A 19,138-nucleotide genomic window follows, 5' to 3' on the forward strand; every position below is an offset into this window, starting at 1 on the left:
TGGATGTTCTCTATCACTCTTGCGAACGACCTGTAGCTAATAGGTAGCATGTCCTTCGTAATGACTGATCACAAAGTACTTTGTTAATTCTTATGTTATTGTGCAAACTAAATAAATTGTATTGAAACCGCCATCTTGAATAGTCAAATTACACATACCTCTGTGACAGGACTGTGTCTGACACCCCGAAAACAAGAAGTGGAACTTTGTTGTCGGGTGTATTCAAAATACAGTGAGCTCTGACTGTCCCTTGTGGTGGCAAATTCTCGTTGTTCTGCAGCACTCCACCGCTCTGAAGGTAGACCACTTTTCAATTAAGTCATTTGGGATTTATGTTTAGATAGAAAGGAACAAGGTTTTGGTGATGCTGGTATCGGTGGTGCGGTTCCTAAGGGGTCCCAAATGATGAAGCAACGTTCCATTGCTCGCTGTCTGAAACTAAGAAAACATACCGATGCTTGCAGCTCACCCTGCTGTTAGAGGAAATATGGTTCTGCACAATGAGTTCAAAAACAATTTTGAGGGGGCAGACACAGAGGCTTGCTGAAAACTGTTAATTTAAAATAATTTCATGTTTCCCACCATCAATTGTCTCTCCTTGAGGTGCTATTATCTAAACAATGATGTCAGCTCATGCACACTGAAAGTGGCAGTTATTGTCCTCTGTGGTCAATTTAATGTTCGTACTTGTCTTAACTTCGATGTTAAACTAACATGTACACTCGCAAACACACAACACCACTGACACACACATGCACCTACACTCTCAAACACACACCACCACAAACATGCACCTACACACTAAAAACACACACTCTGACAAAACTCACTGAGGCAGCGAGTGAAAACAGAGAAATATAAAATGTAGTATTCTTTCTGTCAGGATCATTTCAAGTCCTACATGTTGGAACAGATGAAGCGGAAAAACTAATTATAGTAATTTAGGCAAACAATCTTGAAGGATCACATGCTTGATTTAAACTTCAGTGTATAAAAGAAGGTTGAATACAACTATTTACCTGCCAGCTAACAATTGTAAACCAGAAGTACAGTGGCTGTTCTCTGTATTCCAATCAGACTCTGTCAAACCAGTCTAAACACATCAGCAGATTACAAACTAAATGGTTATCCTTCGTCGGCAAGAAAAGCTTCTTATGCAGAGTGAAGTGCATGTCTTTGTTAGCTGAGAACAAAGTGCATCGTGATGAAGGAGAAGCGTTTGAGAAGCTCTGTTGTCATGGGACCTTCTCCAAGCTGCTTCTTCTGCGTCACCGCAGTCACCATGTTCAGAGGCCTGTTCCATAAAGGCCGCTCAAAAAAGTTGAACTTAAACTCCCAAACCTGACTTGAATTAGTTTAATTAGTCAAGCGGGGCTAAAGCGGTTCCATAAAGTCAAATTTCAGCTCACGCAGTCCTACTAATTCAAGTCAGATTTAATTGCGCGTGCACCCTATTCTTCTTAAGCAGCCCGAGAGGTAAAACATGGATCATACAATCCACCACGGCAAAAGCAATGCACACGACCACGTGACTCCTTCCAGAAAGAACGTTCCCTTTAAGCCGTGTACTATGACAGCTCTCATCCACCGCTTTATCAAAATAAAATGACACGCCATATTGACGTGAACGATAGGCTATCGAGGTCCCTTTTTAGACCTTTACTTCATTGATAAAAAAAACAAACACCCTCTAAACACATCTAAATTGACTTTTTTGACATTGTTTAAAATAGAATATTAATTAATACATCATCCAGTAGGCTTACTTTTTAACATGTTTTTTGTGTCAGGAAAATGGAGGATATAGATGTAGCCTATGGATTTAGGTTTGTTTTGCAATTGCAGGCTACTGTTAACAATTATATAGCTATGATAATTATACTCTGATAATTTAGATTGAGATATAGGCCGATGCCTGATGCCTAAACATCTGAAATCACAAATTACCATAGCCATACATTTAACGCCTATGGTGTGTATCAAATCATTGTTCATCATTGTTTAATGCATTAGGCTAAATGTTGTAGCCTATGTAGGATATTTAAGTTGATTTTCTATAAATGTAGCTTACATATTGAACTGATGAGAATAAGAAAATGAGAATGTCCGTGGTAAATCATCGTTTTCCCGTTGGGTCAGTGTTACAGGAACGTCTGGTTAGGCAACAACACGGTCTAAGCCTGACAATTAGCCTGCCCCGGACCAGGCTAGTTTAGAAGCATAAGTTACCATAGTAACTGAGTTCGAACTACGTTGAGCTGGCTTTACGGAACCGAATGAACGAGAAATTAGTCAGACTAACTAACATAGGTCTGGCTTATTCGGTAAACTCGCTTTATGGAACAGGCCTCTGGTCTGATTCAGTCTTTCCTCTACTTCCTGTTTTGGTCTGATGGGAGACTTCCTGTTTTCTGTTGACAAGACGTGATGAAAATAACAAATCTGGGCGAGGAAAACTTGGAATTTTCAAAACGTTTTTATTAGAAATAATATTTTTTTGTATAAAAACTGGACATGCTCCACAAGGACTTCATTACTTTTCATGAAGTTTCACAAATACTCAGATAGCCAGGCACTGCTTCTTTTAGATTCATTTTTCAGTTTTTTTTATGGACGTATAAGCAGACATCATCAATCTATTTAATAACATACATTAACTTGCCAATTAATTTGGTCAGCACTTACATATTTTTATTCTGCAACACAAATGGCATTGAAAGTAATACAGAAGGGGAGGGGGGGGGAGTGAGGGGGGGGGGAGAGAGGGGGGGGAGTGATGGGGGGGGGAGGAGTGAGGGCTGGGAGAGCAGTGAGGGCTGGGAGAGCAGTGAGGGGGGGGAGAGCAGTGAGGGGGGGGAGAGCAGTGAGGGGGGGGAGAGCAGTGAGGGCTGGGAGAGCAGTGAGGGGGGGGAGAGCAGTGAGGGGGGGGAGAGCAGTGAGGGGGGGGAGAGCAGTGAGGGCTGGGAGAGCAGTGAGGGCTGGGAGAGCAGTGAGGGGGGGGAGAGCAGTGAGGGGGGGGGGGGGGAGTGAGTTTCCCTGAACACAGGAGGGAGACCTCCACTCTGCAGCTCTCTCATGGACCCAAGCAGCCAGACGAAGGTGACTGGCAGGAAACTCTCAGTCACATATATCCCCCCCCCCCCCCACCTCCTTTATAAATGAAGTCAAATGCCTTCACGACACATTCAAGATCCAATTATAATAGTTCCCTTTTCTGCATTAAGCCGGTGTGGATCGGTTAATCAACGTTCAATCGTTACTGTAGGCGGCCAGGGTGAGAACAGTATGACATACCCTGGATGGAGCGCGTATGCTGGAGTATAGATGAGCTGTGATCCCCCTGTCTGCTGTAGACAGGGGAGAGGTTGTTGGCAGTGAAGGGAGAGTCCATGAGGACAGATGGTTGTTGGGCTACGAAAAGAATAAAACCCTCTAAGGCTTCCAGCCACGGCCCACAGGATGAAAGCACAGATGCAGAGGGCAGTAACAGGCTTTGCTTGCTGGTCATAATGTGGCCGTACTTGAGCACAAATAAACAAATATCACTCACTAGACCATCACCAGGTAGATTTTTACGTACAACAGAATCTGGGCCAAACAGCTGCAACAACATGGAGTTTGAACGCATTCCAAAGACTATTTTTTTCTTTTAACAACACAACACAGGATGTTCAAACTGGCATGCTCAAAATCAAGAATGACCAATCTTCCTAGTTGCCATCTTCATTTTTGTCAACTCAATAAAGACATTAAGAGGGGAAAAGAACGAAACAAATCATGGGGTCATTCAGTTTTCTATTTTCTTTTTTATGAAACGTTTTCTTAGTGATTATATTTTTTCTCTCTCTGGGAACATGTTTAGAAACGACCATCCGCCCTTAATCCTTCTCAGTAGAATCCAGATGTGTCCTTCTGGTCCACCTGCCACGTCTCTGCGAAGCTTCGAGAACAACATTCATCACACATCACAAAACCAGCGTTTCGTCCCACCTGAACACATACTGGCGTTGGTGGCTTGTCGCTGCGTTACGCCAAGGTACAGACGTCATGGCGACAGAGCGTAGCTCCAAGGTAACCCATATAGAGAGCCCCGCCCCTCCAACAAACCAGCGTTGGTGTTTTGTGTTGGCTGATGGAAGATGGAAATTCAGGATTATTCAGCATCTGGTCCTGAGAGGAGGTCTTCTGCTGGTTCATCAGTTCTGTTCGATCTGTCTGCTGTGGTCTGTGTAGCGAACACCTCTGTCATCCTCATCGCTGATTACTCTCTCTCTCTTTCATAACAGTCCATAGTGAGGTGCCAATCCTGAAGGAAAATGATGATGGCGTCTTCTAGATAGCATGGTTGCTATAGCTGATGTAGGTTTGCTTTGAAGCAAAGGCTGAAAGAGAAGCAGGAAATCCAGGAAAATCAAATCAAGATTGGGTCAAGGTTATTTCTTCTGAAAAACATGAAAGCATTTTCATTTCAGCCTGTTCAACATTTAAGTGTTAGTCTCAATACCTCCTACCTTCACCTCCTACTTCCTACCCCTCCCCTCCTCCTTCCTACCTCCTAAACTTCATTCCTCCCCTTCTCTCCTCTCCCCTCCTTTCCATTCTTCTCCCCTCCTCTCCTCTCTCCTCCTCTCCCCTATCCTGTTGCTTCTCCCCTCCCCTCCTCTCCTCTCTCCTCCTCGCCCCTCCTCTCCTCTCCTCCCCCTCCCATCCCGTCCCCTTCCCTATCCTGTTGCTTCTCCTGGCCGGGGGGTCTGTTCTGCTGGAGAGGAGCAGATAAACAGCTGACGTCCCGCTATCGGGGGGCCAGCAGGAGCAGCGGCCCAGACAGGGATTTCTCAATTCGATCAAACAACGTGTCTGCGATGACACTGACAATGATAAATGGTGCTTTATTCAGATAGCCCTGCGCTGCCGGAGTCTGGAAATCCTGTCAGCACCATTAGAAGGAGCAAACGACGGGGGCCAGATCCTCTCCATCTCCTGTCTAGCCACTTGTGGCTGTTTCAAGTTCTGGGCTCTCCCTGATGTGGCAGAACACCCCCATCCTTCGTCACAATGCACAGCATCGCATCAGCATTTCTCCAAACATTTGTGCCCTCTCCATTTCAACACCACAGTTATTTTCCACGTCTGTGTGTGAAAGGGACAATGCTGTTGTTGTTGGCGAACAGAGGCTAGCGAGAATGAAACAGTATGTTCTGCATGCGTCATTACACCCGACTGCAAACAGACAGGAGGGTGAGTCTCTACGACAGAGCGTCCTGATAAGGTCCCGGAGCGCACTGTAGACCGGTCGTCACCTGAGCGCTTTCTGCTGAGTCAATAGCGAGGAAGACATTATTTAGGCGTACCTCTGTTGTGTAAAACGCAAGTCTTTGTCCCTGCGACTGCAGTATGGAACTTTTGTATTGGTATTGAAATGAGGCAGGGCGGGAGGTTCTGGGTTGGCTGACTCGCAGACTAAGCTAATCTGCTTCTCAATTATTTACTCCTCCATTTTACTCAGCGCTTCTGAACGGTCTGCACGTCAAACGGCAGAGGAAAGTACATTCAGCTAGATCGGCCGAGGAGTTAGTGAGCATGCGGTGAAATGCAACTGTTGATGTTATTGTGAGATGAGGGAGGAAAGGAAGGTGGATGTATCGGGCGTGATTGAAATGCTCTCCGCGTTCACCTCAACCTTCTCCCGGGTGGAGAAACTGCTATTACAGCGCACACACACATGATTGGTTGTTTTGTTGGCACAGAGCTTTCCTTCCCAGTCCGACCTCAGCACACGTAAAGCACCACACTGTTTTAACGGATTCGTTGTGCTTTTTTTTTTTTTTTTACGCACCGCATAAGTAATGAGCACACTGCAGCTATTCACTCTTACACCCTTTGGTAAAGGGTTTGGAATATTATGAAGCCATGACAGAGAGATGGAATATACTCAAACTCAGGGGCGATTCTATGATCAGAACTTTAGGGGTGCTCAGCCCCCAATGAGAATGTGACATGAATACAGTGCCTTGCAAAAGTGCTAAACCCCCTTGCTATAAATCCTTAATTTCACTGGATAACAATTAATACATTTATGTATTATTTTGCAAAATGTGGAATGAATGAAAAAACTAAGGATATCCCTTTCTTCATGAACTACCAGCATCAAATGATAATGAACAATAATAATTTATATTTTTTATTTTTGTATTATTATTATTTTTAGGGGTGCTCAGATGAAATTTAGGGGTGCTTGAGCACCCCTAAAAAGGGTCTAAAATCGCCACTGCTCAAACTAGAGAGGGTACAATTTCTGAGGAAATTGTGGGGTGTGCTTGCATCCGTTGCAGATGGGTCTGATTTTTTACAACTGATATTTCTGTATATTTTATATAAAAATGCATACTAGATTGCTGCTCATTTAAAATTCAAAATACTAAGAGTGAAGTGTAAAATGAAACGGTTGTCTTCTCATTTCCCATGCAAGAGGGAATGGTGATAGGCTATATAGCAGCATCATAGTTGAAAATTTGCATCAAAATGAAGAAATTGGTAAATCCTGTGTAAAAATTGGTCCTAACCTCTACGACTTATGTCCCTTAAGGTTTTCCCTTCTAGTGATATTTGCAAGCATATATCACTAGAAGGGACCCTCACCTTGAGTCTCCAGCCCCACCCCCCACCCCACCCATATCCTGACCCACCCCAGCCCCCAGCCTCACCCCCAACCCTATCCTCACCCCCAGCCTCACCTTAAGTCTCCAGCCCCCCACCCCAGCCATATCCTCACCCTACCCACCCCAGCCCCCAGCTCCCAGCCTCACCCCCAGCCTCACCTTGAGTCTCCAGACTCTCACACAGCTCTGTCTTGGCCTCTCCGTTGGGGCGAAGGCTGGCCTTGGGGTTGAACTTGTTGGACATGGTTGCTGCGGTGACCACGGCCTTGAGGCTCCGCGTGCGCTTGGGCACGTTCTGCTCGGGGTGCAGGAGGACCACGTACACCTTGGGCAGGTAGAGCATGCCCAGAGACACGGACGCACTCAGGCTCACGGAGATGGTCAGGGTGGTGGTCTGGATGTACATCTGGAAGAGGCACACAGACATATACACACACACACACACACACACAGAAGATATACACACCCACACACAGACACACAAACGCATAATGACAGAAGTTAGATAGGATTTGAGAGAGCAACACAACAGGCTGCTAGAGCAGCACACAGGCCTGTTCATTACCAGAATAGAGGTGAAGATTTCACTGGGATCACATGGAAACACATCCAGTCCTCAGTCACACTGCTGAAGGTGGGCTTGCAGGTGATTAAACAACCGGGGTTGTATTTCCAGAGGATATCACTTCATCCACGTGTTTCCAAGGTTTGTTTCCAAACAGATGCAGTCTGTACAGCTCCAAGAACACACGTTTTGTTGCGGAGGTTTGAAACCGTGAGATGGAGTGTGTCCGCGAGCGAAACAGAAAAGACTCATCCTGTTTTCATTCCCAATCAACGCCTCATCAGCTCTTACAGTGGCAGCCAAGCCAACCTTGTTTGTTTTAATGTTCTGCAGTCTAGCTTTAATACGCCCTTCCGTCTGCTCTGAAATTAATTTCACCACAAGTCGATAGCGTCCAATTCTGATCCGATACAAGGTGCCCCATAAAACGAAACAACCTCATGAAAATGTTATACTCGGCTGAACATTGTGGATGGCGAGGGAGGGATCTTGTTGAATATCCTTATCCGTTGCTCCATTTGAAGTGTTTGCGGTGCCGTGGTGCGTTAATAAGAGTCTTTAATGACAACATCCAACATCCAACAGGCCTGTCTGGGGGGACACACGATGTCAGCTGCAGGACGCGTTGATCACCTGACCGCTCACTCGCCAGCAGGATTAAAGAGCAGGCAGCGCAAAACATAAAACAACAGGATCCCACAATCCTCGGCGGCTAAACCCAGATCATCAGAATGAAGAAAACCCTGCACGAAAAAACACGACTGTTTAATTAGGAGTGTGGCTTTGTCACAGCTGCCTGCTGGTGACTGCCACTCGCTGGCCGTCACCATCACTGGAACCAATCAAACTCAATCCCACTGACACCTCCCCCCCCCCCAACCAATCAGACGATTGATTCCCTCTGTTTGGCAGTGCTGTGTGGTGTTACCTGTGTGTGGATGTGTAATGGACACCTGTCCCTCCAGCAGAGCCAGATCTATAGGGCTCCTGCTGGTGAAACTGCTTCACAGTTTAACTCTGCGTGGCGTCAGGCCTGCCGTGCCCGTCGCCTGGGGAGATGGGTTTGTTTCTGTATGTGTGACTGGCTCTGTGCTGCTTCGTATATACACACATCTCTCACTCCATCCTCCCCTCCCTCCATCCTTCCTTCCTTCTCCTCCCCCCCCGTGTGCCCAAACACCTCCTCATCCAGTCATCAATAGCACTAGCCCCGGGCTATGCACACATAGTTGCGTCATTGCAGCACTAATGAGTGAGATGAAGCTATGGAAAAGAGATAAGAGAACCTGGAGGGCTGCCTGCTCCTCTACACAGCTACCAGGACCCTGCCTGCTCCTCTACACAGCTACCAGGACCCTGCCTGCTCCTCTACACAGCTACCAGGACCCTGCCTGCTCCTCTACACAGCTACCAGGACCCTGCCTGCTCCTCTACACAGCTACCAGGACCCTGCCTGCTCCTCTACACAGCTACCAGGACCCTGCCTGCTCCTCTACACAGCTACCAGGACCCTGCCTGCTCCTCTACACAGCTACCAGGACCCTGCCTGCTCCTCTACACAGCTACCAGGACCCTGCCTGCTCCTCTACACAGCTACCAGGACCCTGCCTGCTCCTCTACACAGCTACCAGGACCCTGCCTGCTCCTCTACACAGCTACCAGGACCCTGCCTGCTCCTCTACACAGCTACCAGGACCCTGCCTGCTCCTCTACACAGCTACCAGGACCCTGCCTGCTCCTCTACACAGCTACCAGGACCCTGCCTGCTCCTCTACACAGCTACCAGGACCCTGCCTGCTCCTCTACACAGCTACCAGGACCCTGCCTGCTCCTCTACACAGCTACCAGGACCCTGCCTGCTCCTCTACACAGCTACCAGGACCCTGCCTGCTCCTCTACACAGCTACCAGGACCCTGCCTGCTCCTCTACACAGCTACCAGGACCCTGCCTGCTCCTCTACACAGCTACCAGGACCCTGCCTGCTCCTCTACACAGCTACCAGGACCCTGCCTGCTCCTCTACACAGCTACCAGGACCCTGCCTGCTCCTCTACATAGCTACCAGGATTCACTCTCTCTGCTTCCTTTCTCATTCATTGTCTCCCTCTCTCTCCTCCCTCTTTCTCACCCTCTCTCTTTGTCTTTTCCTTTCTCTCTCCTCCCTCTTTCTCACCCTCTCTCTTTGTCTTTTCCTTTCTCTCTCCTCCCTCTCTCCTCCCTCCATCTCTCTCTCCTCCCTCTTTCTCTCTCTCTCCTCCCTCCATCTCTCTCTCTCCTCCCTCCATCTCTCTCTCTCCTCCCTCCATCTCTCTCTTTCCTCCCTCCATCTCTCTCTTTCCTCCCTCTCTCCTCCCTCCATCTCTCTCTCTCCTCCCTCCATCTCTCTCTCTCCTCCCTCTCTCCTCTCTCTCTCCTCCCTCTCTCCTCCCTCCATCTCTCTCTCTCCTCCCTCCATCTCTCTCTCCTCCCTCCATCTCCCTCTCTCCTCCCTCCATCTCTCTCTCTCCTCCCTCCATCTCTCTCTCTCCTCCCTTTCTCCTCCCTCCATCTCTCTCTCTCCTCCCTCCATCTCTCTCTCTCCTCCCTCTCTCCTCCCTCCATCTCCCTCTCTCCTCCCTCCATCTCTCTCTCTCCTCCCTCCATCTCTCTCTCCTCCCTCTCTCCTCCATCTCTCTCTCTCCTCCCTCTCTCCTCCCTCCATCTCTCTCTCTCCTCCCTCCATCTCTCTCCTCCATCTCTCTCTCTCCTCCCTCCCTCCATCTCTCTCTCTCCTCCCTCCATCTCTCTCTCTCCTCCCTCCATCTCTCTCTCTCCTCCCTCTCTCCTCCCTCCATCTCTCTCTCTCCTCCCTCCATCTCTCTCTCTCCTCCCTCTCTCCTCTCTCTCTCCTCCCTCTCTCCTCCCTCCATCTCTCTCTCTCCTCCCTCCATCTCTCTCTCCTCCCTCCATCTCCCTCTCTCCTCCCTCCATCTCTCTCTCTCCTCCCTCCATCTCTCTCTCTCCTCCCTTTCTCCTCCCTCCATCTCTCTCTCTCCTCCCTCCATCTCTCTCTCTCCTCCCTCTCTCCTCCCTCCATCTCCCTCTCTCCTCCCTCCATCTCTCTCTCTCCTCCCTCCATCTCTCTCTCCTCCCTCTCTCCTCCATCTCTCTCTCTCCTCCCTCTCTCCTCCCTCCATCTCTCTCTCTCCTCCCTCCATCTCTCTCCTCCATCTCTCTCTCTCCTCCCTCCCTCCATCTCTCTCTCTCCTCCCTCCATCTCTCTCTCTCCTCCCTCCATCTCTCTCTCTCCTCCCTCTCTCCTCCCTCCATCTCTCTCTCTCCTCCCTCTTTCTCTCTCTCCTCCTCAGCAGGACAAAGACAAGCAATTTCATCACCCTGCTGTCACTGGCAACGACATGACGGTGACTTCATGAGGATATAAACAACACCCACTCAGTCACTCAATCACCCGTGCAGGGACCGTAATGGCAGGGTTCTCCATTTGGGATGATTGCATTTCAATTGAGTCCATTGTGGAGAGAAACCTTTCCCCATAACTCTATTGTGAAGCGTTTGTTCACGCCTGTCACCCCCCCCCCTGTCCCTCCCCCACCCCACCTGTCTGTCAGCCCATGATAGAGAGTGTGTCACAGGTGAGCTATCCCATCATCACTAACATCAGGATCTGTGATCACACACTATAGATAGACCAGCTGTCTACTTATCCACACGCCCCCTCCACACACACACACACACACACACACAGCTGTCCCCAAGCCCACACACACACACACAGCTGTCCCCAAGCCCACACACACACACACATAATGTGCTCCCCTCCTCCCCCCAACAAACATACACACAGAAACACTCCTGCCACGCAAGGACAGATAAATGAGGGCGCGGCTATGCCCGCCGAGCAGGGTGACGGGCGCCAGCACAGGCGGGTGATCGGGCGGGCGATCAGACGGACACACGAGGTAAATCAGAGCCTGGGTGGGACGGGGAGTATTTAATTGCTCTGGGAGACATCATGCTGCCCTGCCTGCCTTTGTTGGGCCTGTCACTTGCGGTGATTAAGAGCTGCTGCTGTTGTGACACGCTCATTTCTTAAAGAAGAACATTATTTACGAGCCGCAGCTGGAAGGGCTGTCACTGCTGTCTTCTGCTTGATCTGGAAATTAAGCGTTTTAGTTTGAGTCAGACTCACTGATGCGATTCTGGATGCTGTCAGGGAGGCTGAAAGGCCCTGGAGATCCTCTATAGAGGAGATCCTCTATAGGGTCCTGGAGATCCTCTATAGGGTCCTGGAGATCCTCTATAGGGTCCTGTAGATCTATCGAGTCCTGGAGATCCTCTATAGCAGGGGTGGCCAATTCCGGTCCTCAGGAGCCACTGTCCTGCATGTGTTAGATGTTTCCCTGCTCCAACACACCTGATTCAAATGAATGGTCATTACCCGGCTTCCACCACCCATTCATTTGAAACAGGTGAACTCACTTCCTGCCTGGCGGCACAGGATGCAAACAGCCTGGTGTTCTTCAGATCAGGGCTGGAGGGGTCCTGATCTGCCACACATGTCCATGTTCATGAAGAACCTGTTTTCCACATCTGGTCTCACCTTCCTCTCCCGGCCCCAGAGACCAAACCCCCGTCTGCTGTGAAGGAGCATGAAGTCTGGCAGCTTTCAGTGGGAAATACTAATTAATTAATGGACTAATAACATTTGGGAGAAGAAAGGGCTCTTATCGTAAGCCTCGGTGAGAGAACTTATTCCAGGTTTTCAAATTGAATTAGTTCTTCTTGGTCTGAGTGCATCACAGAAACTAAAGAGCAGAGTCTGTCTCATTCTTTTCTCCCTCCTTCACCCAGTCCTCCGTTCAAAGACAGGCTGGCTAATGGATTGCCTCATCTTCAGAAAAGCTGATGCTGAATATCATTATGATTTCACAATTCTCTTTCATCTTTCTAGGTCAGAGACAGGCAGCATAAACTAAGAAGTCGTTTATAAATATAAATCCATCGTCCTATATATGCAGCCGTTAGACAAACGGGGGTGTAGCGAGCAAACAGGCTGGGTCTGTAGCACGGCTGATCCAGACTGCTATTACTGTGAGTTAATACAACCAACGATGACCATGATATCTGGTGTAGACAGTACACACACACACGTTTTTATGTAGGGAGGGAGGGAGAGACAGAGATGGAGAGAGAGCAAAATCAAGAGAAGGGGGATATAGAGACAGAGAGAGAGAGAGAGAGAGAGAGAGAGAGAGAGAGAGCGCTAGAGAGAGAGAGAGAGAGAGAGAGAGAGAGAGAGAGAGAGAGAGAGAGAGAGAGAGAGAGAGAGAGATGCAAGTGATGATGTTAGCTGACAGGTTTAACCTGTGAAGGAGTAGCGTTGCACATATGTGACCAACTGACTATTTTCCAATAGACAAATGCTATGTGACAAACGCTATAGTATGGCTTCAAAATTTACAATGAGGAAGCTAACAAGTAACACTAGCAGGTAGTAGCATTGCTACGAGTATTATGCAAGGTTGCTAGGTAACGGAAGCTAACTAAAGCTGTCTAGCTTCCATTTCGGAAAAATAACTCACTCTGGTGGCAGCATCGGAAATATTTAGAACTCACGCATCTAGGAAACCCATATGCTGAATAATCAGAGTGAGTGTGGAGAGGTGCTGGTCCCCTGGGCTTCTGTTCTGGTGGAGGTGAACTCTCCCATGTAGGCCGTGGTCCAACAACACATTAGACAGAGAAAGAAGAGCTGACTGAAGCTCTCCCTCCAGGAGGAAGAGAGTGGGAGGGGGGGGGAGATAGTGTGATTAATGTGACAAGGCAGAACAAGAGTAGAGCAGCGTAAAGTAGAGCAGAGCAGGGTAGATTAAGGTAAAGCAGGGTAGAGTAGAGCAGAGTAGGGTAGAGCAGGGTAGAGTAGAGCAGAGAAGAGCAGAGTAGGGTAGAGTAGAGCAGAATAAAGCAGGGCAGAGTAGAGCAGAATAGAGCATAGTTGTAATTTTATGAGTCACAAGAGTGACATGGGTATGATTTGTCTCAGTTTCCGAAGTCACTTTTAAAAGGGTTCTCACCCAGACAGATAGAAGACATGAAACTGTACAAATTGCGTTTGTAATTCCTTTCACCATCGTCATAAAACTAACGGCTGCAGGGGCCCATTTTCACAAAATCCACTATCGCAGAGCTGCTTGTTCAGCATCATTCTCTCTGGCCCCCTCAGCCAGCCTCATGTTCAGTCATGTCCGCATCCTCACCCAGAGAGGGGGGAGGAGGAAGTGAATGAAGAAGAGGAGGAGAAAGGGGGCAGGACGTCTTGCCAGACCACAGAGAACACTAGAGTTCTAAATCCTCTAATCACAGCTGCTAGATCAGCTTCTGTTCTCCATGATACCAACACAAACACAACCCCAACAGAGAAGCGCAGAGCAGTGCAGAGCAGAATACAGCAGAGCAGAGGAGAGCAGAATAGAGCAGAGCAGAGGAGAGCAGAATACAGCAGAGAAGAGGAGAGCAGAATAGAGCAGAGCAGAGCAGAGGAGAGCAGAATACAGCAGAGAAGAGGAGAGCAGAATAGAGCAGAGCAGAGCAGAGGAGAGCAGAATAGAGCAGAGCAGAGCAGAGGAGAGCAGAATACAGCAGAGCAGAGGAGAGCAGAATACAGCAGAGCAGAGGAGAGCAGAATAGAGCAGAGCAGAGGAGAGGAGAGCAGAATACAGCAGAGCAGAGGAGAGCTGAATAGAGCAGAGCAGAGGAGAGCAGAATACAGCAGAGAAGAGGAGAGCAGAATACAGCAGAGCAGAGGAGAGCAGAATAGAGCAGAGCAGTGCAGAGCAGAATACAGCAGAGAAGAGGAGAGCAGAATAGAGCAGTACAAAACATCATCAAATAACCCCCCAACAACAAAATAAAAGGACAGGATGTCTTGTTTACCTTCTCGGTGGACTGCGAAGTGCCGAAGAAGATGGGGATGAAGGCCAGCCAGATAATGCAGGTGGTGTACATGGTGAAGCCGATGGGCTTGGCCTCGTTGAAGGTCTCGGGCACGCCGCGGGTCTTGATGGCATAGACGGTGCAGGTGACCATGAGCAGCATGCTGTAGCCCAGCAGGCAGATGAGAGACAGGTCAGAGATGTCGCACTTCAGCACGCCGCGAGCCTGCTCCGGGTTGGACGTCCGCTGGTCTTCGTAGTCGATGATGGCCTGGGAGGGGTCCACGCCGAACCAGATGACCACGCCCAGAAGCTGAACCGAGGTCAGGCTGAAGGTGATGACGAGCTGGGAGGCAGGGGAGATGAAGCGAGGGGCGCTGACCGACATGCTGCCCTGCTCGAAGATCCGGTAGATGCGGTTGGTCTTGGTGAGCAGCGCGGCGTAGCTGATGCTCATGCCCAGCCCCAGGAAGATCCTGCGCAGCGAGCAGATGCCCACGTCAGGAGCGGAGATCATGAGGAAGGTGGTGGCGTAGCACAGGAAGATCCCCGTCAGGAGGACGTAGCTCAGCTCACGGCCGGACGCCTTGACGATGGGTGTGTCGTTGTAGCGTACGAAAGTAACCACCACGAAGACGGTGGCCAGGATCCCCACCACGGCGATGAGCAGGGGGACCACGGCCCAGGGAGAGCTCCACTCTAGCTTGACGATGGGGATGGACACGCAGGCCGTGTGGTTGGGGTTGGGCCGCAGGTCGAAGCGGCACATCTTGCAGGTGAAGGTGTCGGCCTGGTACTGGTAGCCGTCGCAGCGCTCGCAGTGCCAGCAGCAGGGGATACCCTTCACAGTCTTCTTCCTCTCGCCCGCCTGGCATGGCTGGCTGCAGGTGGACGAGGGCACCTGCTGGACCCTACCTGGCCAGTGCATGGCCCGGACCTGGGGGAGGGAGGAGGGGGTGAGGGGAGAGAGGGAGAGGTGAGAGGGAGGAGTAGAGAGACAAAGAGGGAAGCTCTGCGTGAAGTGCTTGCATCCTTAACTACTGTCTGTCTGCTAATAACCATTTCAGTTTCTTAAAAAAAGAAAGATAAACAGTATTTTGTAATTTCAAAGGAGTATATTTAGCATTTTCATTTTCTGTGTTTTGTTATTAACTTGGAATTTTTCTTGAATGGTTGTTTAAATTCATAGCGGGCAAAACGTGTCCCTTAATGTGCATTTAATTAGCAGCTCAAAGGATCCTCAATAGGAAAAGACTTGTTTGGAGTCAGGAACACTAACACACCCAGCAGGAGTCTGGAGTCACCAGGACCAGAGAAAACACTCGCTGCACACCCAGCAGGAGTCTGGAGTCACCAGGACCAGAGAAAACCCTCTCTGCACACCCAGCAGGAGTCTGGAGTCACCAGGACCAGAGAAAACACTCTCTGCACACCCAGCAGGAGTCTGGAGTCACCAGGACCAGAGAAAACCCTCTCTGCACACCCAGCAGGAGTCTGGAGTCACCAGGACCAGAGAAAACACTCGCTGCACACCCAGCAGGAGTCTGGAGTCACCAGGACCAGAGAAAACACTCGCTGCACACCCAGCTTTGAAGAAGGTAAAAAGCCACTAAAGTCCACTTTGTAGCAACAGGATTTATTTTCTTCTCCTCTCACTTCTTATTGTTTCCGAAGGCCACCTTCTCTTTATGCTGTCCAAGTATTGTGTGCAGCAACATATAATTCATTTTTATAGCCCACACTCTTATGTCCAGGTACCTGCTTCTCTCAGGCAGGATTAATCGTCTAAGACCGTATGGAAAGAGTCTCGCTCCCTCCATCTCACCCTTCCTACCCCCTCTGTCCCCCCCACCCCCTCCCTCCCTGTTTCCATTTATTTATTTCTCATCACAATTCACATGTTAATCGTTATTCCCACCTGTGAAGAGGACAGGACTAAGTGCTGGCTGGTTTAGGAAGACTTACGATGCAGAACTAAACTAATCGGCTCCACGGAGAGCTATTACACAACCTGGAAACAAACAGGTGTTGAGGGACAGCCAAGAGAGTTGACCAGTTGTAGTGGAGGTGGTTTGGAACCCTCAGCTCTGGGGACCTTGTCAATACCTTCTCATGCTCTAAATATTCAGACGCTTCGGGGACAGAACCCGTCGCTATGACGACACCGACATCTAACGAACCTAACAATTTTAGCTTGAGTTTGAAAGGATTCAAACCGAAATATCCCCTCCCTTAAAAGCCACTCCTCTAAAACCCATGAACTGACTACTGGAGTTCTAGGTTAGTTGAGGGGCAGTTTTATGGGCTTATGTGAAGCCCTCTGTGACATGCTTGCATGTACATTTACATTTAGTCATTTAGCAGACGCTCTTATCCAGAGCGACTTACAGTAAGTACAGGGACATTCCCCCAAGGCAAGTAGGGTGAAGTGCCTTGCCCAAGGACACAACGTCATTTTGCACGGCCGGGAATCGAACTGGCAACCTTCAGATTACTAGCCCGATTCCCTAACTGCTCAGCCATCTGACCCCACGTTACGTTTTGGTAAACGTGATGCTCAGAGTTCCTCCAAGGAGGTCATACATGACTCCTGTAGAGTGAGCAGGAGGTCATGCATGACTCCTGTAGAGTGAGCAGGAGGTCATGCATGACTCCTGTAGAGTGAGCAGGAGGTCATGCATGACTCCTGTACAGTGAGCAGGAGGTCATGCATGACTCCTGTACAGTGAGCAGGAGGTCATACATGATTCCTGTAGAGTGAGCAGGAGGTCATGCATGACTCCTGTACAGTGAGCAGGAGGTCATGCATGACTCCTGTAGAGTGAGCAGGAGGTCATACATGATTCCTGTAGAGTGAGCAGGAGGTCATGCATGACTCCTGTAGAGTGAGCAGGAGGTCATGCATGACTCATGTAGAGTGAGCAGGAGGTCATACATGATTCCTGTAGAGTGAGCAGGAGGTCATGCATGACTCCTGTAGAGTGAGCAGGAGGTCATACATGACTCCTGTAGAGTGAGCAGGAGGTCATGCATGACTCCTGTACAGTGAGCAGGAAGTCATGCATGACTCCTGTAGAGTGAGCAGGAGGTCATACATGACTCCTGTACAGTGAGCAGGAAGTCATGCATGACTCCTGTAGAGTGAGCAGGAGGTCATGCATGACTCCTGTACAGTGAGCAGGAGGTCATGCATGACTCCTGTACAGTGAGCAGGAGGTCATGCATGACTCCTGTACAGTGAGCAGGAGGTCATGCATGACTCCTGTAGAGTGAGCAGGAGGTCATGCATGACTCCTGTAGAGTGAGCAGGAGGTCATACATGATTCCTGTAGAGTGAGCAGGAGGTCATGCATGACTCCTGTAGAGTGAGCAGGAGGTCATGCATGACTCCTGTAGAGTGAGCAGGAGGTCATGCATGACTCCTGTAGAGTGAGCAGGAGGTCATGCATGACTCCTGTAGAGTGAGCAGGAGGTCATGCATGACTCCTGTACAGTGAGCAGGAGGTCATGCATGACTCCTGTAGAGTGAGCAGGAGGTCATACATGATTCCTGTAGAGTGAGCAGGAGGTCATGCATGACTCCTGTACAGTGAGCAGGAGGTCATGCATGACTCCTGTACAGTGAGCAGGAGGTCATGCATGACTCCTGTAGAGTGAGCAGGAGGTCATGCATGACTCCTGTACAGTGAGCAGGAGGTCATGCATGACTCCTGTAGAGTGAGCAGGAGGTCATACATGACTCCTGTAGAGTGAGCAGGAGGTCATGCATGACTCCTGTACAGTGAGCAGGAGGTCATGCATGACTCCTGTACAGTGAGACCCGGCTCACCTAGACTAATGGCGGCCATTTTTATTACCTGCTGATTTTGATACTGAGTCAAACCCCGGAGATGTTCTCAAGAGTGGATTTATCAGTTCAAGTTTTATATTTGTGAGCACATAATCTCCTGAGGGAAATTATAACAAGTTAAGAAGAATATAATTAACAAGTAGGCCTTAAGAGTCATTGTAATGAAGCTTGCGCAAGTTCAGTCAGGAAAGACCGATCCCTGCACTCAGGCTTAATCGTAGTGTACACTACTCATTCCCCCCGCTAAGAACGCCCTTCATTCCCCCGTTCCCTGGTCGGGCGGTCACTGGGGTTCAGGTCGATTAGCGCTCCCGCCTATCAATTAATGGCGTCACTTGATCCGTGCCTTTAAACATGATTCTCTCCCTGTGTAGTTTGTTCATGCTATCAGTGCGCGACCCTCCACCACCCCGTCGCCACCAGGTTCCTGTCTCAGTCTTCGGCTCGATTGGTCGTCGGCTGCTGCCACCGCCACCAGTGTCTGGACTCCGTGGGGGATTCTTCTTCGGGCGTTGGGCAGGCGCCCGTTGATCTATATAATTCCCCGTGGGGTTCAAGCTCCAAACACCATAGTACATTTATTATTCTGTAATAAACATCTTTCACTCATCCCAGGTCTCTCCTGATTGAAATGCCCCTATCCACATCAGCAGTAATTGTGTGTGTGTGTGAGTGTGTCTGACTCATAAGGTGAGGGACAAACAGACATAAATACTACTACTACTTTTAACTGAGGGGGCGACTACTATTGATGCATGCGTCATGGATAAACCGATTTAAAATTAGGAATTTGCAAGTCACTATTCATCCCTGAAGGGAATCTATTCATTTATCCAAAGAGACATGCAGCAGAGGGATTTGAATTTAAGACCTTCTGATCTGCAAGTCATATGCTCTACTACGGCACAGTGTCAGTAGGACATTTAGTCATTTTAGCAGACGCTCAGGAGGAGGAGGGGGGGACAGTCTCTAGGAGAGCAGGAGAACAGTGTCTCTGAGAGAAAAGTAGAGGAGGAGGAAGAGGAGGACAGAGGAAGAGAGGAGGGGCAGGAGGATGAAGAGGAGGAGAAGTGGAGGAGAGGGGAGGAGAGGAGGAAGAGGAGGTGAGGCGGAGGAGAGGAGGGGAGAGGAG

The 19,138-nt window shown here is 49.2% G+C and overlaps 1 protein-coding gene across 1 annotated transcript in view; it reads right to left on the bottom strand.

Annotated features, from left to right (window-relative positions):
- Window positions 1-3,036: 3,036 nt before the first annotated feature.
- The window catches only part of grm4 (glutamate receptor, metabotropic 4), a 115,153-nt gene continuing 99,051 nt past the window's right edge, over window positions 3,037-19,138 (bottom strand). The window contains exons 8-10 of the mRNA XM_062473528.1: window positions 14,158-15,093; window positions 6,819-7,065; window positions 3,037-4,382 (exon numbers count right to left, since the gene is read on the bottom strand). Of these exons, the coding sequence (XP_062329512.1) occupies window positions 4,333-4,382; window positions 6,819-7,065; window positions 14,158-15,093 (1,233 nt within the window). The 3' untranslated portion in view covers window positions 3,037-4,332. The remainder of the gene's footprint in view (window positions 4,383-6,818; window positions 7,066-14,157; window positions 15,094-19,138) is intronic.

This window comes from Osmerus eperlanus, chromosome 1, assembly GCF_963692335.1.
Source record: "Osmerus eperlanus chromosome 1, fOsmEpe2.1, whole genome shotgun sequence".
Classification (NCBI taxonomy): domain Eukaryota; kingdom Metazoa; phylum Chordata; class Actinopteri; order Osmeriformes; family Osmeridae; genus Osmerus; species Osmerus eperlanus.